Source organism: Tamandua tetradactyla, chromosome 21 (assembly GCF_023851605.1).
Source record: "Tamandua tetradactyla isolate mTamTet1 chromosome 21, mTamTet1.pri, whole genome shotgun sequence".
Classification (NCBI taxonomy): domain Eukaryota; kingdom Metazoa; phylum Chordata; class Mammalia; order Pilosa; family Myrmecophagidae; genus Tamandua; species Tamandua tetradactyla.
The window spans coordinates 56,725,642-56,739,609 of NC_135347.1; the positions used below are offsets into that span (position 1 = coordinate 56,725,642).

Below are 13,968 nucleotides of genomic sequence, written 5' to 3' on the forward strand. Positions count from 1 at the left end.
TTTGAAATGAATGATTTTCAGTTAGATTCACATTTTAACAGCTGTGTTCACATTAAGCGTAAGCAATACAAGTAGGAGTCTATAAATGAACTTCAACAAGGTTTTTAAATGGTAGAACTAACTTTGCCAGTTGCCAAAAAGAGTACCAGAAGTCAATCATAAAATCTAGTTGAATTAAAGCAGACTTTTAATTGATCTTTGCCCAGTTTATGTACATTCTTTACATATAAATATTCATAGGCAGACAGCTACAAAATTCCTATTTCTTTCCTGCTCATGCTGGTACTATTTTCTTTCCTCTTTTTCTGGATGCTTTATTTTGGACATTTTTATGGCCTTAGAACTGTGAATTGTAATTTAATAATCCCCTTTTTAAAAGCCATTCCATTTCTGGTATATTGCATTCTGGCAGTATTTAGTAAACTAATACTACCATCATGACTACAACTCAAGATTATTTAACAGGCCTGAGAGGTACTTTGGGTGAGACTAATATGATTTACTAGTAGTCAAACAGGAAAGAAAAAGGCAAATAGTATAGTTTAAGCTGGAAAAGGCAGATATTTGCAGAGGAGTTTTACATCTTTAAAATTTCTGAACTTCCTATTTTGGGGACATGCTGAATGTCACTGTGTATGGCAACAAATCATAAAAAGAGAAACATATCAACCTATTATATTTTTAGTGTTGCAAGGCTATTAAATAGTTTACATAATAACTTGGTGGAAAAAGATCAAGATACCTGGACAATCCTCTGTTTTTAAAATTCCAAAAGGCCACTGTTTCAACTAAAAAACCTGGGGCAAGTGCCTACAGAGATCCTGAAGTAAGATAAGATAACAGAATTAGAGAACAGGCTTATCATTTTCAGGTGGTAGGAGTAAAGGTTACCTTCTCTGAACCTAAAACACTGGTTCAACTATCAGTTATACAGGTACACATAAATAGACATACCTTTTTTATCCTGTTTTCCGATATACTATCCTTGATATCAGGAACTACTTCTCTTAAAAGTACCTACAATAATTAGGATAATATGCATATTATAAACTTATTGAATTAAATTAACTGAATGATAAGGTATAATACATTCATTAATTATACTCAATAACCTGTATGTATTAAGCATATTCTAGGAACTAAGGTTGAAGCAATGAAAAGTATTTACATTCTAGTGGGGGAAAATAATATATGCAGTCTAATACAGTCACTTAAACACTGATCACGTGATAGTATGTGCTATGTCCTTGAAAAGAATCAGTTATGTATGGTGCTTAATAATGTAATTTTCATATACGTTAACTCATTTTTCCTTGGAATTCTCCCTCCAGCACTCAACCGAAGCTGACTGTAATGCATAGGTACTAAAGATGCCTATTGTTTCCAGTCTGCCTCCCACCAGCAAAGGACTGAAGGAGTAGCCTTATATTCCACAGTAACCCTACACTTTCAGAAAAAGCCGATCAGAGTGTTGGCTAGCCAGTTAACTGTTCCTTTTGAAAATCTGAACTAAGAGACTCTGAGAGGTACTTAAACCATGTTGGATTACATGAAAGACATGAGTTAAAAGAGACAGCCAGAGTGAGAAAGGGAGAGAGAGAGAAACAAAGATTGAGAACACAAGAATGCAGAGATGAGAAATACCATGAGGTCTAGAGATGGATAGAAAAACAGAGATCTCATTTTCCAAGTTTCTAATTGTTGTATGAGGCCCAGTTAAGGACGCTGAGATTTTCACAATCTCAGAATAAGATTCAACCTATGTTGAATGTATTTCTACCCCCTTCATTCAACAGTCTTGATAAGAACAATAGTCAGGTACCCAAATGGTCAACACTAATAAACTTATCCAAGTAGTTCATTCTGTTGGGACATCTGGCCTCAATCTGCTTCCAATCGCTTGTTCAGATGTTATTCTACCACCATCCTTTGCCTTGAAGCGAAGAGGGAGAAATTCTACACTATAAGGCAGTACAAACTAATACAACTTTTTGAAGTACAATTTGACAGTATCACACTGTAAAATTGTACTATTTTTAGCAGCCCACTACTGGAAACTAACCCTAAAAATAGAGTTAGACAAGTACACAAAGATAATGTTCCCTACAGCAGTTTATTTTTTTAGTTTTTTACATGGGCAGGCACCAAGAACCAAACCCAGGTCTCTGGCATGGAAGGTGAGAACTCTGCCACTGAGCCACCATCGCCCTTCCTATAGCATTTCTGTAATAGCAAGTTTGAAACTTTCGATTGCCCATAAACAAAGGAATTTCATGTGGTCTTAAAATATCTTGAAACAGATGTCCATAATTTACTGTTAAATCAAAAATGCAATCTGCAGAATGGTATAAAATGTTACTCTTAAAATATACATACTCTGAAAACTATAAACCTTATCTCAGGAAAAATATGAGGGAAACTTGCTTAAAATAAAACAAATACTATATTTCATTGCTTCAAGAATATACATTTCTTTTCAAATATTAACATCTCTAAAATTGGGGTACCTCACTAAATCCTTGTCATCTAGGCAGCAGTTGTGACATAACTGTCATTACCTATACATGGAAACATGCAGAATGGGTGTCAGCAGCTTTGGAAAAAACCCTGGAGACAAATGGTAGAGCACTGCTAAGAAATGCTGCAATCATCATTTCTCTTGATGGTGACTAAGAAAATGCCTGGGAAAACAAGAACTACAACTGTAAGATGAAAATTAATCCAGAAGACTCTGAATGTAAAGTGGTATTAGAAACACCTTAACAAATTTATGTCATTTATAATTACCTTTTCTTCTATCACAAGAGTGATACATACATGCATACACACAGATAACTCACTTTATATAGATATATATTTGTTTTTTCTTTCATTCAAAACAGGACAAAGTAGAAAACTCAAGTGGTCCATTATTTCACCACCCAGGTAATTATCCAAGACATTAAAATAAGGTCAAAAATGGCATCTGCATTAGCCAAATGCCTTATTTTGTTCATTTGCCTGCCAAGTTTTTAAATGTAGGTCATATATTATCTTTCTTTCACAAATTAATATCTCTACTTCAAAGTTTGCAAAATTAAGTTTCTGATGTAAATCTCCAGTATTTAACTGATCACGTTTCAAAGCTTCATTTGTATATTACTTTTTTGGAAGTGACAACAAAGTTAGCTAATAAAGGACTATTTAGCTGAAAATGCATCTTTGATAAATACTGTGGCAATACAGAACCTATGGACTATTTATAAAACCATTATTTTCAATTAGAAAGTATTCTCAGTTTCAACTTAGAACTTCTCTTGCTATACAGTTCCAACATCAAGAACAAGTATTTCTTTCATTCTTCCACCTTTGATCAGTGAAATTGCAAACATTTACAGTGTCAAAACCTGTGCTTTTTTTTGGCTTCTGTGTTTTGGTAATTGGAGTAAAGGGCAGGGGTGAAGGCTTTGGGACTAGTATTAGTGGAGATAGATGCTGGAAAGTAGGGAGAGGTAGGAGAATAGGGAGGCAGAAAAAGAGGAACTGATCAGGAAATCTGATGAAATGAGGATGAATTCTGGAATCAGATACTTGGGCTCAAATTCCAGCTATGTCCTTTACTAGTTTTATGAGATCTGGAAAGTTATTTCTTTGTGGGTCAGTTTCTTCAGCTGTAAAACAAAAATAATAATAAATCCCACATAGTTGATGCTGGGGTTAAATGAGATAGCATAGATGTAAGGGTTAAGCAAATGATAGATGTTCAAAAATATTAGCTGAATTAAGAGCATAGTTGCTCTGATAGACTTACCTATAGAATACATTATTTATTTACACAATTCCTCCCAGTTTTAGGGGTATTCTGAAGCACATCACATGGACTTGGGTTCAAATCATAATTCTGCCACTCGGCAGCTATGCCACACTGAGCAAGCTACTTAGCATCTGTCAGTTTCATTAACCTTAAAATGGGGCCAACAATGTTCACCTTATATGATTTTTAAGGGAAGAGTCAAATAGGAATACATCAGATAAGGTATGGAAAGTAACTAACCAACGAAACAACTTAATATTGCAAAGATATCATTTCTTCACAAATTACATACATTCTCAATCCAATTCCCCAGAGAGTTTTTCCTGCAATCTGACAAGCTGTTCTAAAATTCGCTTGGAAGAGAAGATACAAAAGAATATCCCACTGAAAAAGAATATCAGGATAATTTTGCTATTAAAATATATGAAAATATTAAAAAGCTAAATAAGTCAGTATGGTTATTAGCATAGGTAAAAACAGATCAATAAAAAAGAACAGAGTTAGAAACAGGTGTAGGTATAGGGGGATTTTGCATCTTATAAAGATGTAAGGGTAAGTAAGAATAGACTATTCAATAAAGTATTGCGCCAAGTGGCCAGCTTTAAAAAATAATTAAATTACTATCACATTCCATACACAAAATTAAATCCCAGATTGATTCAATTTCTAAAAATAAAAAATTACCGAAAGAAAATACAGGACATTTAGAAGTGGGTTGGGAAAGACCCCAAGTAAAATAAAAAACTTAGAAGCTATCACTCTTACCAGAGAATAAAGAAAGCTCATGTATTTTATTCTTGTACTGCAATTCCTACCCATCAACAGTAATGAAGTAATTCCCAACATCTAATGTGGTATTCTTATTATACAAACATCCTTCCTGCACTTAATTCTTTTTTAAATAATCCTAAAAGCATAGAGGAACAATGTGCTAAGAACTCTTTTTAAAAGGCAATTTCCCTCATATTAATACCAAATACAATAAGGCAATTTCCTACTGAGTGAGTGGCACCTTAGTGAACCTAAGTGCTGGGAGTCACAACCACACACAACCTAGAAATTGCATAAAATGCAATATAATAGAATGTTCATTTAAAAAAACAAAAACTCATACTACACTTTCATGATTCTAAATTGCATTGCCTTATGAAGTGGATTTCTCAATAATTCACAATCATTTACTTAAGCATAACGACATTTTAAAACCTAAACCTTAAAAGAATCAGAAATAGGAAGTTTAACTACATTAGGTAATAGGAAGGCAAAGCAAAAGTTAATTGCTACAGTGGGCACAACCAAAGCAATAGGATGAGCCCTCAATCTTGCGGTTTGTTCATATGAAACTTATCCCCACAAAGGACAGGTTAAGCCTACTTAAAATTAGGCCTAAGAGTCACCCCCAGAGAACTTCTTTTGTTGCTCAGATGTGGCCTCTCTCTCAGCCAACATGACAAGCAAACTCATTGCCCAACCCCTCTCTACGTGAGACATGACTCCCAGGGGTGTGGACCTTCCTGGCAACGTGGGACAGAAATCCTAGAATGAGCTGGGACTCAGCACCAAGGGATTGAGAAAACCTTCTGGACCGAAAGGGGGAAGAGCAAAATGAGACAAAAAGTTTCAATGGATGAGAGATTCTAGAGTCAAGAGGTTATTCTGGAGGTTATTTTTATGCATTATATAGATATCACCTTTTTAAATTAAGGTGTAATAGGCTGGATGGAACTGCCTGAAAATGGAGAGCTGTGTTCCAGTAGCCATGTTTCTTGAAGATGATTGTACAATGATACAGCTTTCGCAGTGTGACTGTGTGATTGTGAAAACCTTGTGTCTGATGCTCCTTTTATCTACCTATTGACAGACAAGTAAAACATGGATTAAAAATAAATAAATAACAGGGGGAACAAATGCTAAAATAAATTTAGTAGATTGAAATGTTTGTGATTGGTGAGAGGGAGAGGAAGGGGGTATGGAAAAAAAGCTAATTGCTACAATATGCAACATTCTAAAGGGGTAATTTTGTAATTCAATAAAGAAGAAAAAGTGCTACCTGGGTTTCTTTTGTTTTGTAATGACAACCTTGGGATTATGTTTTTTTCTACACGGACAGGCACTGGGAATCGAACTTGGGTCCTCTGGCATGGCAGGCAAGCATTCCTGCCTGCTGAGCCAACCGTGGCCCTTGGGATTATGTTTTAATTAACAAGTTGAAATTAACATTTTCAAATGTTTTACCTCTCGGTAAAAAGAAAAAAAAATTTATCTCTTAAGGTTATTTACCTGAATGGATTTCTGTTATGCTTTATCACTTAATTTCATGCAAGAAGAATAGGACTTGTAACTAGTTACATTAGATTCAACATCTCTAAGTGTCAATCTAGAGCAAAGGACGATATTAACGGACACATCATATGATTCAGTTCTTTCCTGAAGATCCCAGTTAAAGTCTCTATTGCTACCAGAATTATTTCTGGTCACGGTGCCTTTTCTCTTAGACTCAAAAACTCCATTCCATCTGTCCAGTCCCAGGAAGTTGGTACTCCTTCTAAGAACTCTGGAATCAGGAGATAATTATGGGCAATTATCAAGAAATTGGCAAGATGTAAAGGTAGCAAAGGAAAGACCTGAAGCAATAAAAACGCAGGTTTTACAGTAAAATTATCCTTATAAAGTATGCATAAGAATAGACAAGAGCTCTTAGATCTCTTAGATCTTGTACTAGGCTTTACACTAATTCAATTTTAGTCTTGAAACAATGGTCTTTCGCAAGAAAATTTCTACTCCAACCTTTACTATCTTTCAGGGAGGAGGAGATTGGCAGAGACTCAGGTATAAGATACTCGCTTACAACTCCCGGGAAACTCCAGGCTATCATCTCACATTCTCACAGTTTTCTAACGTCATTCATTATCTGACAACGTCAAAATTAATTACTTTCCACGAAATAAAAACTCTAGATATCTAACACAACGCGGATACTTGCTCTGGTGAGGAGCAGCTAAGGGCACGCTGCCTTCAAAAGCGGAAAATGTGAAGTGTGAAGTCTAACTCCTAAAGAGAAAGACAGAAGATCTTCGGAATTTGCAATGGTAGTCTGGAGGAGAGAAAACTCCCCTCGTCACTAGAAAGCTCGCAATCCCGTGGGCAGGGCTGACGCGGGAACGCCGGGTACACTCCCGCGTCCGCGCGTTCCCGGCTTTCGGAACGCCGCCATGGAGGCAGGCCCCGGGATCTGTGCGAGAGTTATCTCAGGTCCCGGCCCGCCAACCCGGCGGGTGCGTCACAAACACGCTGCGCAGAGGGAGAACAGCCGAGGGAACAGAGCGCACAGGTGTGAAACGAAGCCCACTCACCGCTGGACTGTCCCCAAGGCGACCAGCACCCTCAGCGCCGGACACTCAGCGGTTGCCTCAAGACCGTGACTACAACTCCCAGGCAGCCGCGCGGCAGACGGAGCGGAGACTCCCCAGCATGCAGCGCGGCAACGCACTGCCCCTTCCACTCCTTGCTCAGGGTCTCTTGCTTTTCTACCCGTCGTCACCCGGGAGGATCGGAGGTAGGGTGCGGGAGGGGGACCTTGCGCCCGCGGCGTGTCGCGTCAGACGTTGGGAGGGGGCGGGGCGGGGGCGGGAGAGAATGGGAGGACGAAGGGGAGGGGCAAAGGGGAGGGAAGGGTAAATAGTGGGCCAGGCAGCAAGATGGCGGCGGTGGCGGAGGTGTGAGGGGACCCTGGTGTCTCAGCTGGATTTTCTCCTTCCTTCTTCCTTTCTTCCTCCTTCCTGGTTTGAGATTGGCATCGAGGGGGTTGAGCTCGGGTGCTGGCGCTGGGCGCAGCGCAGGGGCCACGACGACGGCTGCTGACGGCTGGAAGGGCAGGCTCCCCTCGCCGCTGCTCCTCCTTCCCCGGTCCGCTCGGTGTCAGGCGCGGCGGCGGCGGCGGCGCGGCGGGCGGACTTCGTCCTACCTCCTGCTCCCCCCCGCCCCGGAGCGGGCGCTCTGCCTTCCGCCATCCCCCGACCCTTCACCCCGAGGACAGGGAGCGGAGGCCGGTCTCCTGCTCGGCTGTCGCGCCTCCATGTCGGATAACCAGAGCTGGAACTCGTCGGGCTCCGAGGAGGATCCGGAGACGGAGTCGGGGCCGCCGGTGGAGCGCTGCGGGGTCCTTAGCAAGGTGGGCCATCCGCAGGGCCGCAGCGCTCTTCCCGGATTCACCTGCCGTGAGGCGAGCCGCCGAGGTCTTGGGGTGGGGCTGGGCGGGAGGCGCGGGCCGTCGCGGGCGGGGGCTGCGGAATGTGCCGGAGTGCGGGGCTGGGGACCGTCGTGGTGCGGCGCTGAGGACCGCCGGGGTGGGGGGCTGAGGACCGCCGGGTGTGCGGGGCTGAGGACCGCCGGGGTGCGGCGCTGGGGACCGCCGGGTGTGCGGGGCTGGGGACCGCCGGGGTGCGGCGCTGGGGACCGCCGGGGTGCGGGGCTGGGGACCGCCGGGGTGCGGCGTGGGGACCGCCGGGTGTGCGGGGCTGGGGACCGTCGGGGTGCGGGGCTGGGGACCGTCGGGGTGCGGCGCTAAGGACCGCCGGGGTGGGGGGCTGAGGACCACCCGGGCTGAGGACCGCCGGGGTGCGGGGCTGGGGACCGCCGGGGCTGAGGACCGCCGGGGTGCGGGGCTGAGGACCGTCGGGGTGCGGGGCTGGGGACCGTCGGGGGTGCGGGGCTGGGGACCGTCGGGGGTGCGGGGCTGGGGACCGCCGGGGTGCAGCACTGAAGACCGCCGGGGTGGGGGGCTGAGGACCGCCGGGGTGGGGGGCTGGGGACCGTCGGGGTGCGGGGCTGGGGACCGCCGAGGGTGCGGGGCTGGGGACCGTCGGGGTGCGGGGCTGGGGACCGCCGAGGGTGCGGGGCTGGGGACAGCCGTGGGTGCGGGGCTGAGGGCCGTCAGGGGTGCGGGGCTGGGGACCGCCGAGGGTGCGGGGCTGGGGACCGCCTAGGGTGCGGGACTGGGGACCGTCGGGGGTGCGGGGCTGGAGACCGCCGAGGGTGCGGGGCTGGGGAACGCAGAGGGTGCGGGGCTGGGGACCGTCGGGGTGCGGGGCTGGGGACCGTCGGGGTGCGGGGCTGGGGAACGTCGGGGGTGCGGGGCTGGGGACCGTCTGGGTGCGGGGCTGGGGACCGTCTGGGTGCGGAGCTGGGGACCGTCGGGGGTGCGGGGCTGGGGACCGTCGGGGTGCGGGGTTGGGGACCGTCGGGAGTACGGGGCTGGGGACCGTCCGGGTGCGGGGCTGGGGAACGTCGGGGTGCGGGGCTGGGGACCGTCTGGGTGTGGGGCTGGGGACCGTCGGGGGTACGGGGCTGGGGACCGTCCGGGTGCAGGGCTGGGAGGATTGTCGCAGTTGCTGGGGCCGGGCCGGGGCGGGGTGGGGTGAAGAAGGGCTGGCCGCCCCGCCTGCCCAGGAGGAGCTCGGCAGCGGCCTAGGACCGAGGGAAGATGCCGCCCGGCTGCAGTTGGCGAGGCAGGGTGCCCGCGGTGACTTGCGACCCAGGGCGGCAGCTGCCCCAGGCGCAGGAATCTGGGCTGGACCAAAGCGGTGTCGGGACGGCGGGCACAGGGCGGCGCCTATGGGACTCCCAGGAGAGGTCAGGCTGAGTAGGGTTGCGGGGCTCTACTTCCGCGGCTGTTTGGACCCAAGCCCGAGAGCCCGGCGGGGTGCTGACATCTGAGGTAGTAGGACATCACACGTGAGGGGTAGAGGAAGATCTGATTGAGGACGAGTTTTAAACTGTTCCTTTCTCACCCCCTACCCCAGTTCAGAAAAGAGCTGTTGTAATCAGCATAAGTTCAAGAAATACTCATAATAACTTGAAACATGTCAAAATAGACACCGATCTTTTTAGTCCAGGAAGAAGAGCATTATTAATATTCTTTCAGACAGCTTACCTTTCCTGTATTTTTAAAAATTCTTTTTTCAAAATCAAAACAAAATTTCATTTGTAGGACTAAAATTGAAGCAGCCCTTTTTAAGAGAAAAAGTGGATGATCTTTCCTTATGAAATTCATAAATTTTTTTTTAGGTGTTTGCTGTGAGAAAATTCACATAGCCTTTTCAATTTCCTTCTTTCTTCCTGTTAAATTTTAGAAATGTCTGGAGCTTGCAGTTATCTTGGAAAGGGGGAGCAGGGGCCAGTCCCTTAGCAAACTGGTCATAAGATACTAGATCATGTGCAGCCACTGGCTATTAAGAAATCACTCTCCTTCCAGTACCATTTGGCTACTAAGCATTTGGATCTCATTTGTAGAATTATTTTATATCAGGCTCCAAATGTCTTTAGAAGGCTGGGAAGAAAGGGCCTAGAAAGGGACTGAGTGTGTTAGAACTAGGCTTGCAGTGTTAACTTGTATTTGTATAATGGTAAAATATGTGTGTGTTGATACTGTGATCATGAAATTTAAGTGGAAAGTTTTCAGAAAAGTGAAGATCCCCAGGGTGTCTTTAGATGAAATGTATCTTGTAATTTAGGAATCTGTATTGAACATGTAGTGCAGTAGGCATACATCTTTAGATGGGAATAGTTCTCAAACAGGTTTATGGCTTTACAGTGATTATAGTCGTTTCATCACTTCCCCATTAGATAAGCAGGCTGCTGTATTAGTAGCGTGGTGCATTAAGTATTTTACAAAACTGTGTCTTTGACCTACTAGTAGGTCATCACTTTTTTGAGAGGAATAGGGAGAGTGGAATGAGTGGTATAAAACATACAGTAAGTACTCAACCGTGTAGTAGGCATAGGGTAAAATAAAAAAACTAGATTACCTCCTTGTATTTAAATGTGTAGAAATGCAGTAGTTGACCACATCTATGGAAGGCTAATTGCTTCAATTTTGACTGTTTGTATGTACATGGAATCAACAAGTATATATGTTTTGGTATTATTGTGAAGGAATATTTCCCTGAAATTTGACAATTAGGGTTGTAATTTTTTTGTAAACTTTTTAATCAAGAAGATTTTATATTGACTACATAAACATGTACTGAATATGATATATGTGTTTAAATTAAAATTTATATTTTGAGCCCTTTGTATTCAATTGATAATTTAAACAAGAGTTAGAACTCAGTACTTGTTCTTTTAACATCTATTACTATAGATATTTGTTTGATGTCTTTCCCCCCTCCCCAAAATTGAGTGGATTTGGAAAGGGAGGGGTAGGGAGGTAAATTTATATTAGAAATATACCAGACCAAAAAAAAAATCTAACATATATGGCAATACCTATGAAACATATTTTCTATAGAATCACTTCTTAAGCATTATAAGTTCTAAAATTAAAACAAGCATCAGTGTAGATTGTGGATTGGAAAGGATTCATTCCTTAGTGAGACTTGACCGAATAAATCTGGATGGAATAAATCTTGTCCATCTTCTTCTGAATCCCTTCCATCCTACATGGTTTACTTTATTCTCTATTTCATCACAGACCTAACTGTCGGCTGAAATTCTATCTATCTTTAAGGAAGTTCATTTCAAATACCATCCTTTCCATAAAACCTTTACTTCTGGTGCTAACCATTTGAGAGTCTTTCCCTTTGAACTCTGTAGATTTTGTTTGTAACTTGTTTCTTATTCTTAATCTAAATATAATTTTTTTCTCTTGAATTTATGCTTGCTGATTTGGGGGCAGAAATCTCTTCTCCTGCAGAGTCTAGCATATTGCCTTGTATATATTTGTTAAATGGGACCAGGGAAGAATGAGGGAATATTATGAGAGTAGAGAATTTGCCTTCTAGCGGTAATAACAGCAACTAATATTTACTGACAATATAATTTGTTGGACCTTCTATGAGAAAATAATTAAAAATTAAAAGTACACACCTGCTCTGCACCACATATTCCCCAACACCACCACCACCACCACCACTTTGAAAGTGGGCTGTTCTAGTGAGCTATCTGGAAGCTTTAGCTTCACTAGCTGTGCATAGCTCTGCCTTCAACTAAGCAAATATTATATTTTATTTTTTTACATGGGCAGGCACCGGGAATCGAACCCGGGTCCTCTGGCATGGCAGGTGAGCATTCTTGCCTGTTGAGCCACCGTGGCCCGCCCTGTTACTGGCCTTTTGAAAGACAGTAATTGGAAGCAGGTGGGATTAATTTACGGCGAATCCTGAACTCCATTTAAAACAATTTTTATTATAGGCAGTAAGGAGTCATTAATGTAGGCTTTGGGCCTGGAGACATTAAATAAGAATAAAATGTAAGAAAAATAAATGTGGTTAATAAATATGGTTAATATTTATGGTTAATAAGTAAATAACGTTATGTAAGCAATGAAATAAAAAGCAAGAAATTAATGTAGGTAAAGAGGTTATGAAGCCTTCTCAGGAATCTGCAAACCTGATAGTTTGATTGGATTAATTGAAATAGAGAAGAGGATGTGAATTAAAGACTTTGATATGAAGGAAAGATGAGTAGGATTTAGTGATGCGCTAAAAAGATTGTGAAGGAACAGTCTGATACTGAGTATCTTCTGTGGAAATACTGGAGTAGTCATTATTTTATTCAGCCTCCCAAACAACAATAGGTAAGGAAACTGAAGCTCAGAAAAGTTAAGCAATTTATCAAAGCTCTGCACTCAGCTAATAAAGTAGTTTGAGTCTGTCTAATCCTGTATCCAGGACTCTGTAGATACACGTATACTAACCCTGCGCCCAGTTTGAGTCTGAAAAACTGTAGAAGTAGCAGTGCAGCCAGGGGAAACACACCTTATGGAAAGAGGTGAATTCACTAAAAGCTGAGCCAATCTCAAACATTGAGAGTTATGGGATAGGAAAGTAAAGATTTCTCAGTGAATTAAGAGCCTGAGTGAGTGTTAACAATCTATTCTAAATTGTTCAGATAGTATAAAAATAGGTAAAATCAAGTCTTCCTATAGAAGTTACATTTCTGCCTTTATCCCAGCTTATTGATAATGATTTTTAGTGTTCCCCCAAGGCTTTACTAACACCAAAACCATTTATAAGTACTAGAGTCAGATAATTCAAGTGTGTTTTTGAAAACCAAATTTATATTTGTATTATTACTCTTAGGGCAGAAAAATATATCTAACTTGGAAAATGAATGAACTATTTTAAATATATAATATTAAATTCTGCAGAGAAAAAATTAAAGTTGATACAGAATTGCTAAAGATTAATGGTCTAGTATTTTTACTTTAAATAAAGTTATTACCATCATAAACTTTCATGTGAATAACTTAGAACAAAAATGGAATTTTAATGATTTCACACTTCTATTGATTTAGAGAACATCATGTTTTACTTAACATAGGAGAATGATAGACTATATAGCTGAACTAATTTTCCCTTGAATTTGTTAGGGCAAGAACCAAAATAATTTGAGCATATTGTAGTTATGGAGGAGGGAAGATGAAAGCGCATGAAAGATTAAATAGAATTTTTACCTGAAATCCTGTTTCATTCTATTCCTCACTATTAGAGAGATGAAAGTGTTATTTTTATCTATTGTCTATTATTTATTTTATTTATAATTTTGCAAAACTACCTGAAAGTCATTATACAATCTAGAAATCTCAACTTTTCACTTTTTGTAATCATTTTTTTTGTTTGTTTATGCTCACAATTAAATTGTGACTTTTCACATTGTGGCTTTAAAATTAGTTTGACTGTTGTTTTAGAAATTTTAAATATTTACTGATTTTTTTGTTTCTGTTTTCCTTTCTCTCCCAACTTCCACCCCCAGTGGACAAACTACATTCATGGATGGCAGGATCGTTGGGTAGTTTTGAAAAATAATACTCTCAGTTACTACAAATCTGAAGATGAGACAGAGTATGGCTGCAGGGGATCCATCTGTCTTAGCAAGGCTGTCATCACGGTAAGCTATTCTCCTTCATAGGTTTTCTCTTATGTTTTAAAGTCCCTCCTTTATCTAATTCAATGCCTTTAAAAATTGACTCACTTTTATTGAATCACTGTACTTAATTTACATTAAACTTTTTCTCTTTACACACATGTTCCATGGTCTTACATAATGCTTAATTAAATTATGGAAGGACTGTAACAGGTATAACTTGCATAAACAGATTTGGAAACAAACTGACTTTTGTTTAGCATATAATCCCTCTAGTGGGTTCAGAAGTGTGTGATTACACTAAGTATAGT

At 42.0% G+C, this 13,968-nt stretch overlaps 2 protein-coding genes across 23 annotated transcripts in view; one reads left to right on the forward strand and one right to left on the reverse strand.

The window, feature by feature from the left end:
* The window catches only part of POLK (DNA polymerase kappa), an 84,601-nt gene extending 77,213 nt beyond the window's left edge, over window positions 1–7,388 (reverse strand). For 2 of the 20 annotated variants that reach the window (XM_077139417.1, XM_077139424.1), the window contains exons 1-3: window positions 7,147–7,383; window positions 2,559–2,681; window positions 955–1,017 (exon numbers count right to left, since the gene is read on the reverse strand). The gene's annotated coding sequence lies outside the window, so the exon portion shown is untranslated. Of the gene's footprint in view, window positions 1–742; window positions 822–954; window positions 1,018–2,507; window positions 2,682–4,085; window positions 4,178–5,484; window positions 5,645–6,073; window positions 6,348–6,776; window positions 7,082–7,146 lie in introns of those variants that run through there. The other 18 variants (XM_077139411.1, XM_077139420.1, XM_077139422.1 and 15 more) reach the window with 16 other exon arrangements.
* CERT1 (ceramide transporter 1) overlaps window positions 7,237–13,968 on the forward strand; it is a 136,994-nt gene continuing 130,262 nt past the window's right edge. Inside the window, exons 1-3 of one of the 3 annotated variants that reach the window (XM_077139437.1) lie at window positions 7,237–7,349; window positions 7,583–7,964; window positions 13,547–13,681. In XM_077139437.1, the coding sequence (XP_076995552.1) occupies window positions 7,869–7,964; window positions 13,547–13,681 (231 nt within the window). In that variant the 5' untranslated portion in view covers window positions 7,237–7,349; window positions 7,583–7,868. Of the gene's footprint in view, window positions 7,350–7,582; window positions 7,965–13,546; window positions 13,682–13,968 lie in introns of those variants that run through there. The other 2 variants (XM_077139436.1, XM_077139435.1) reach the window with 2 other exon arrangements.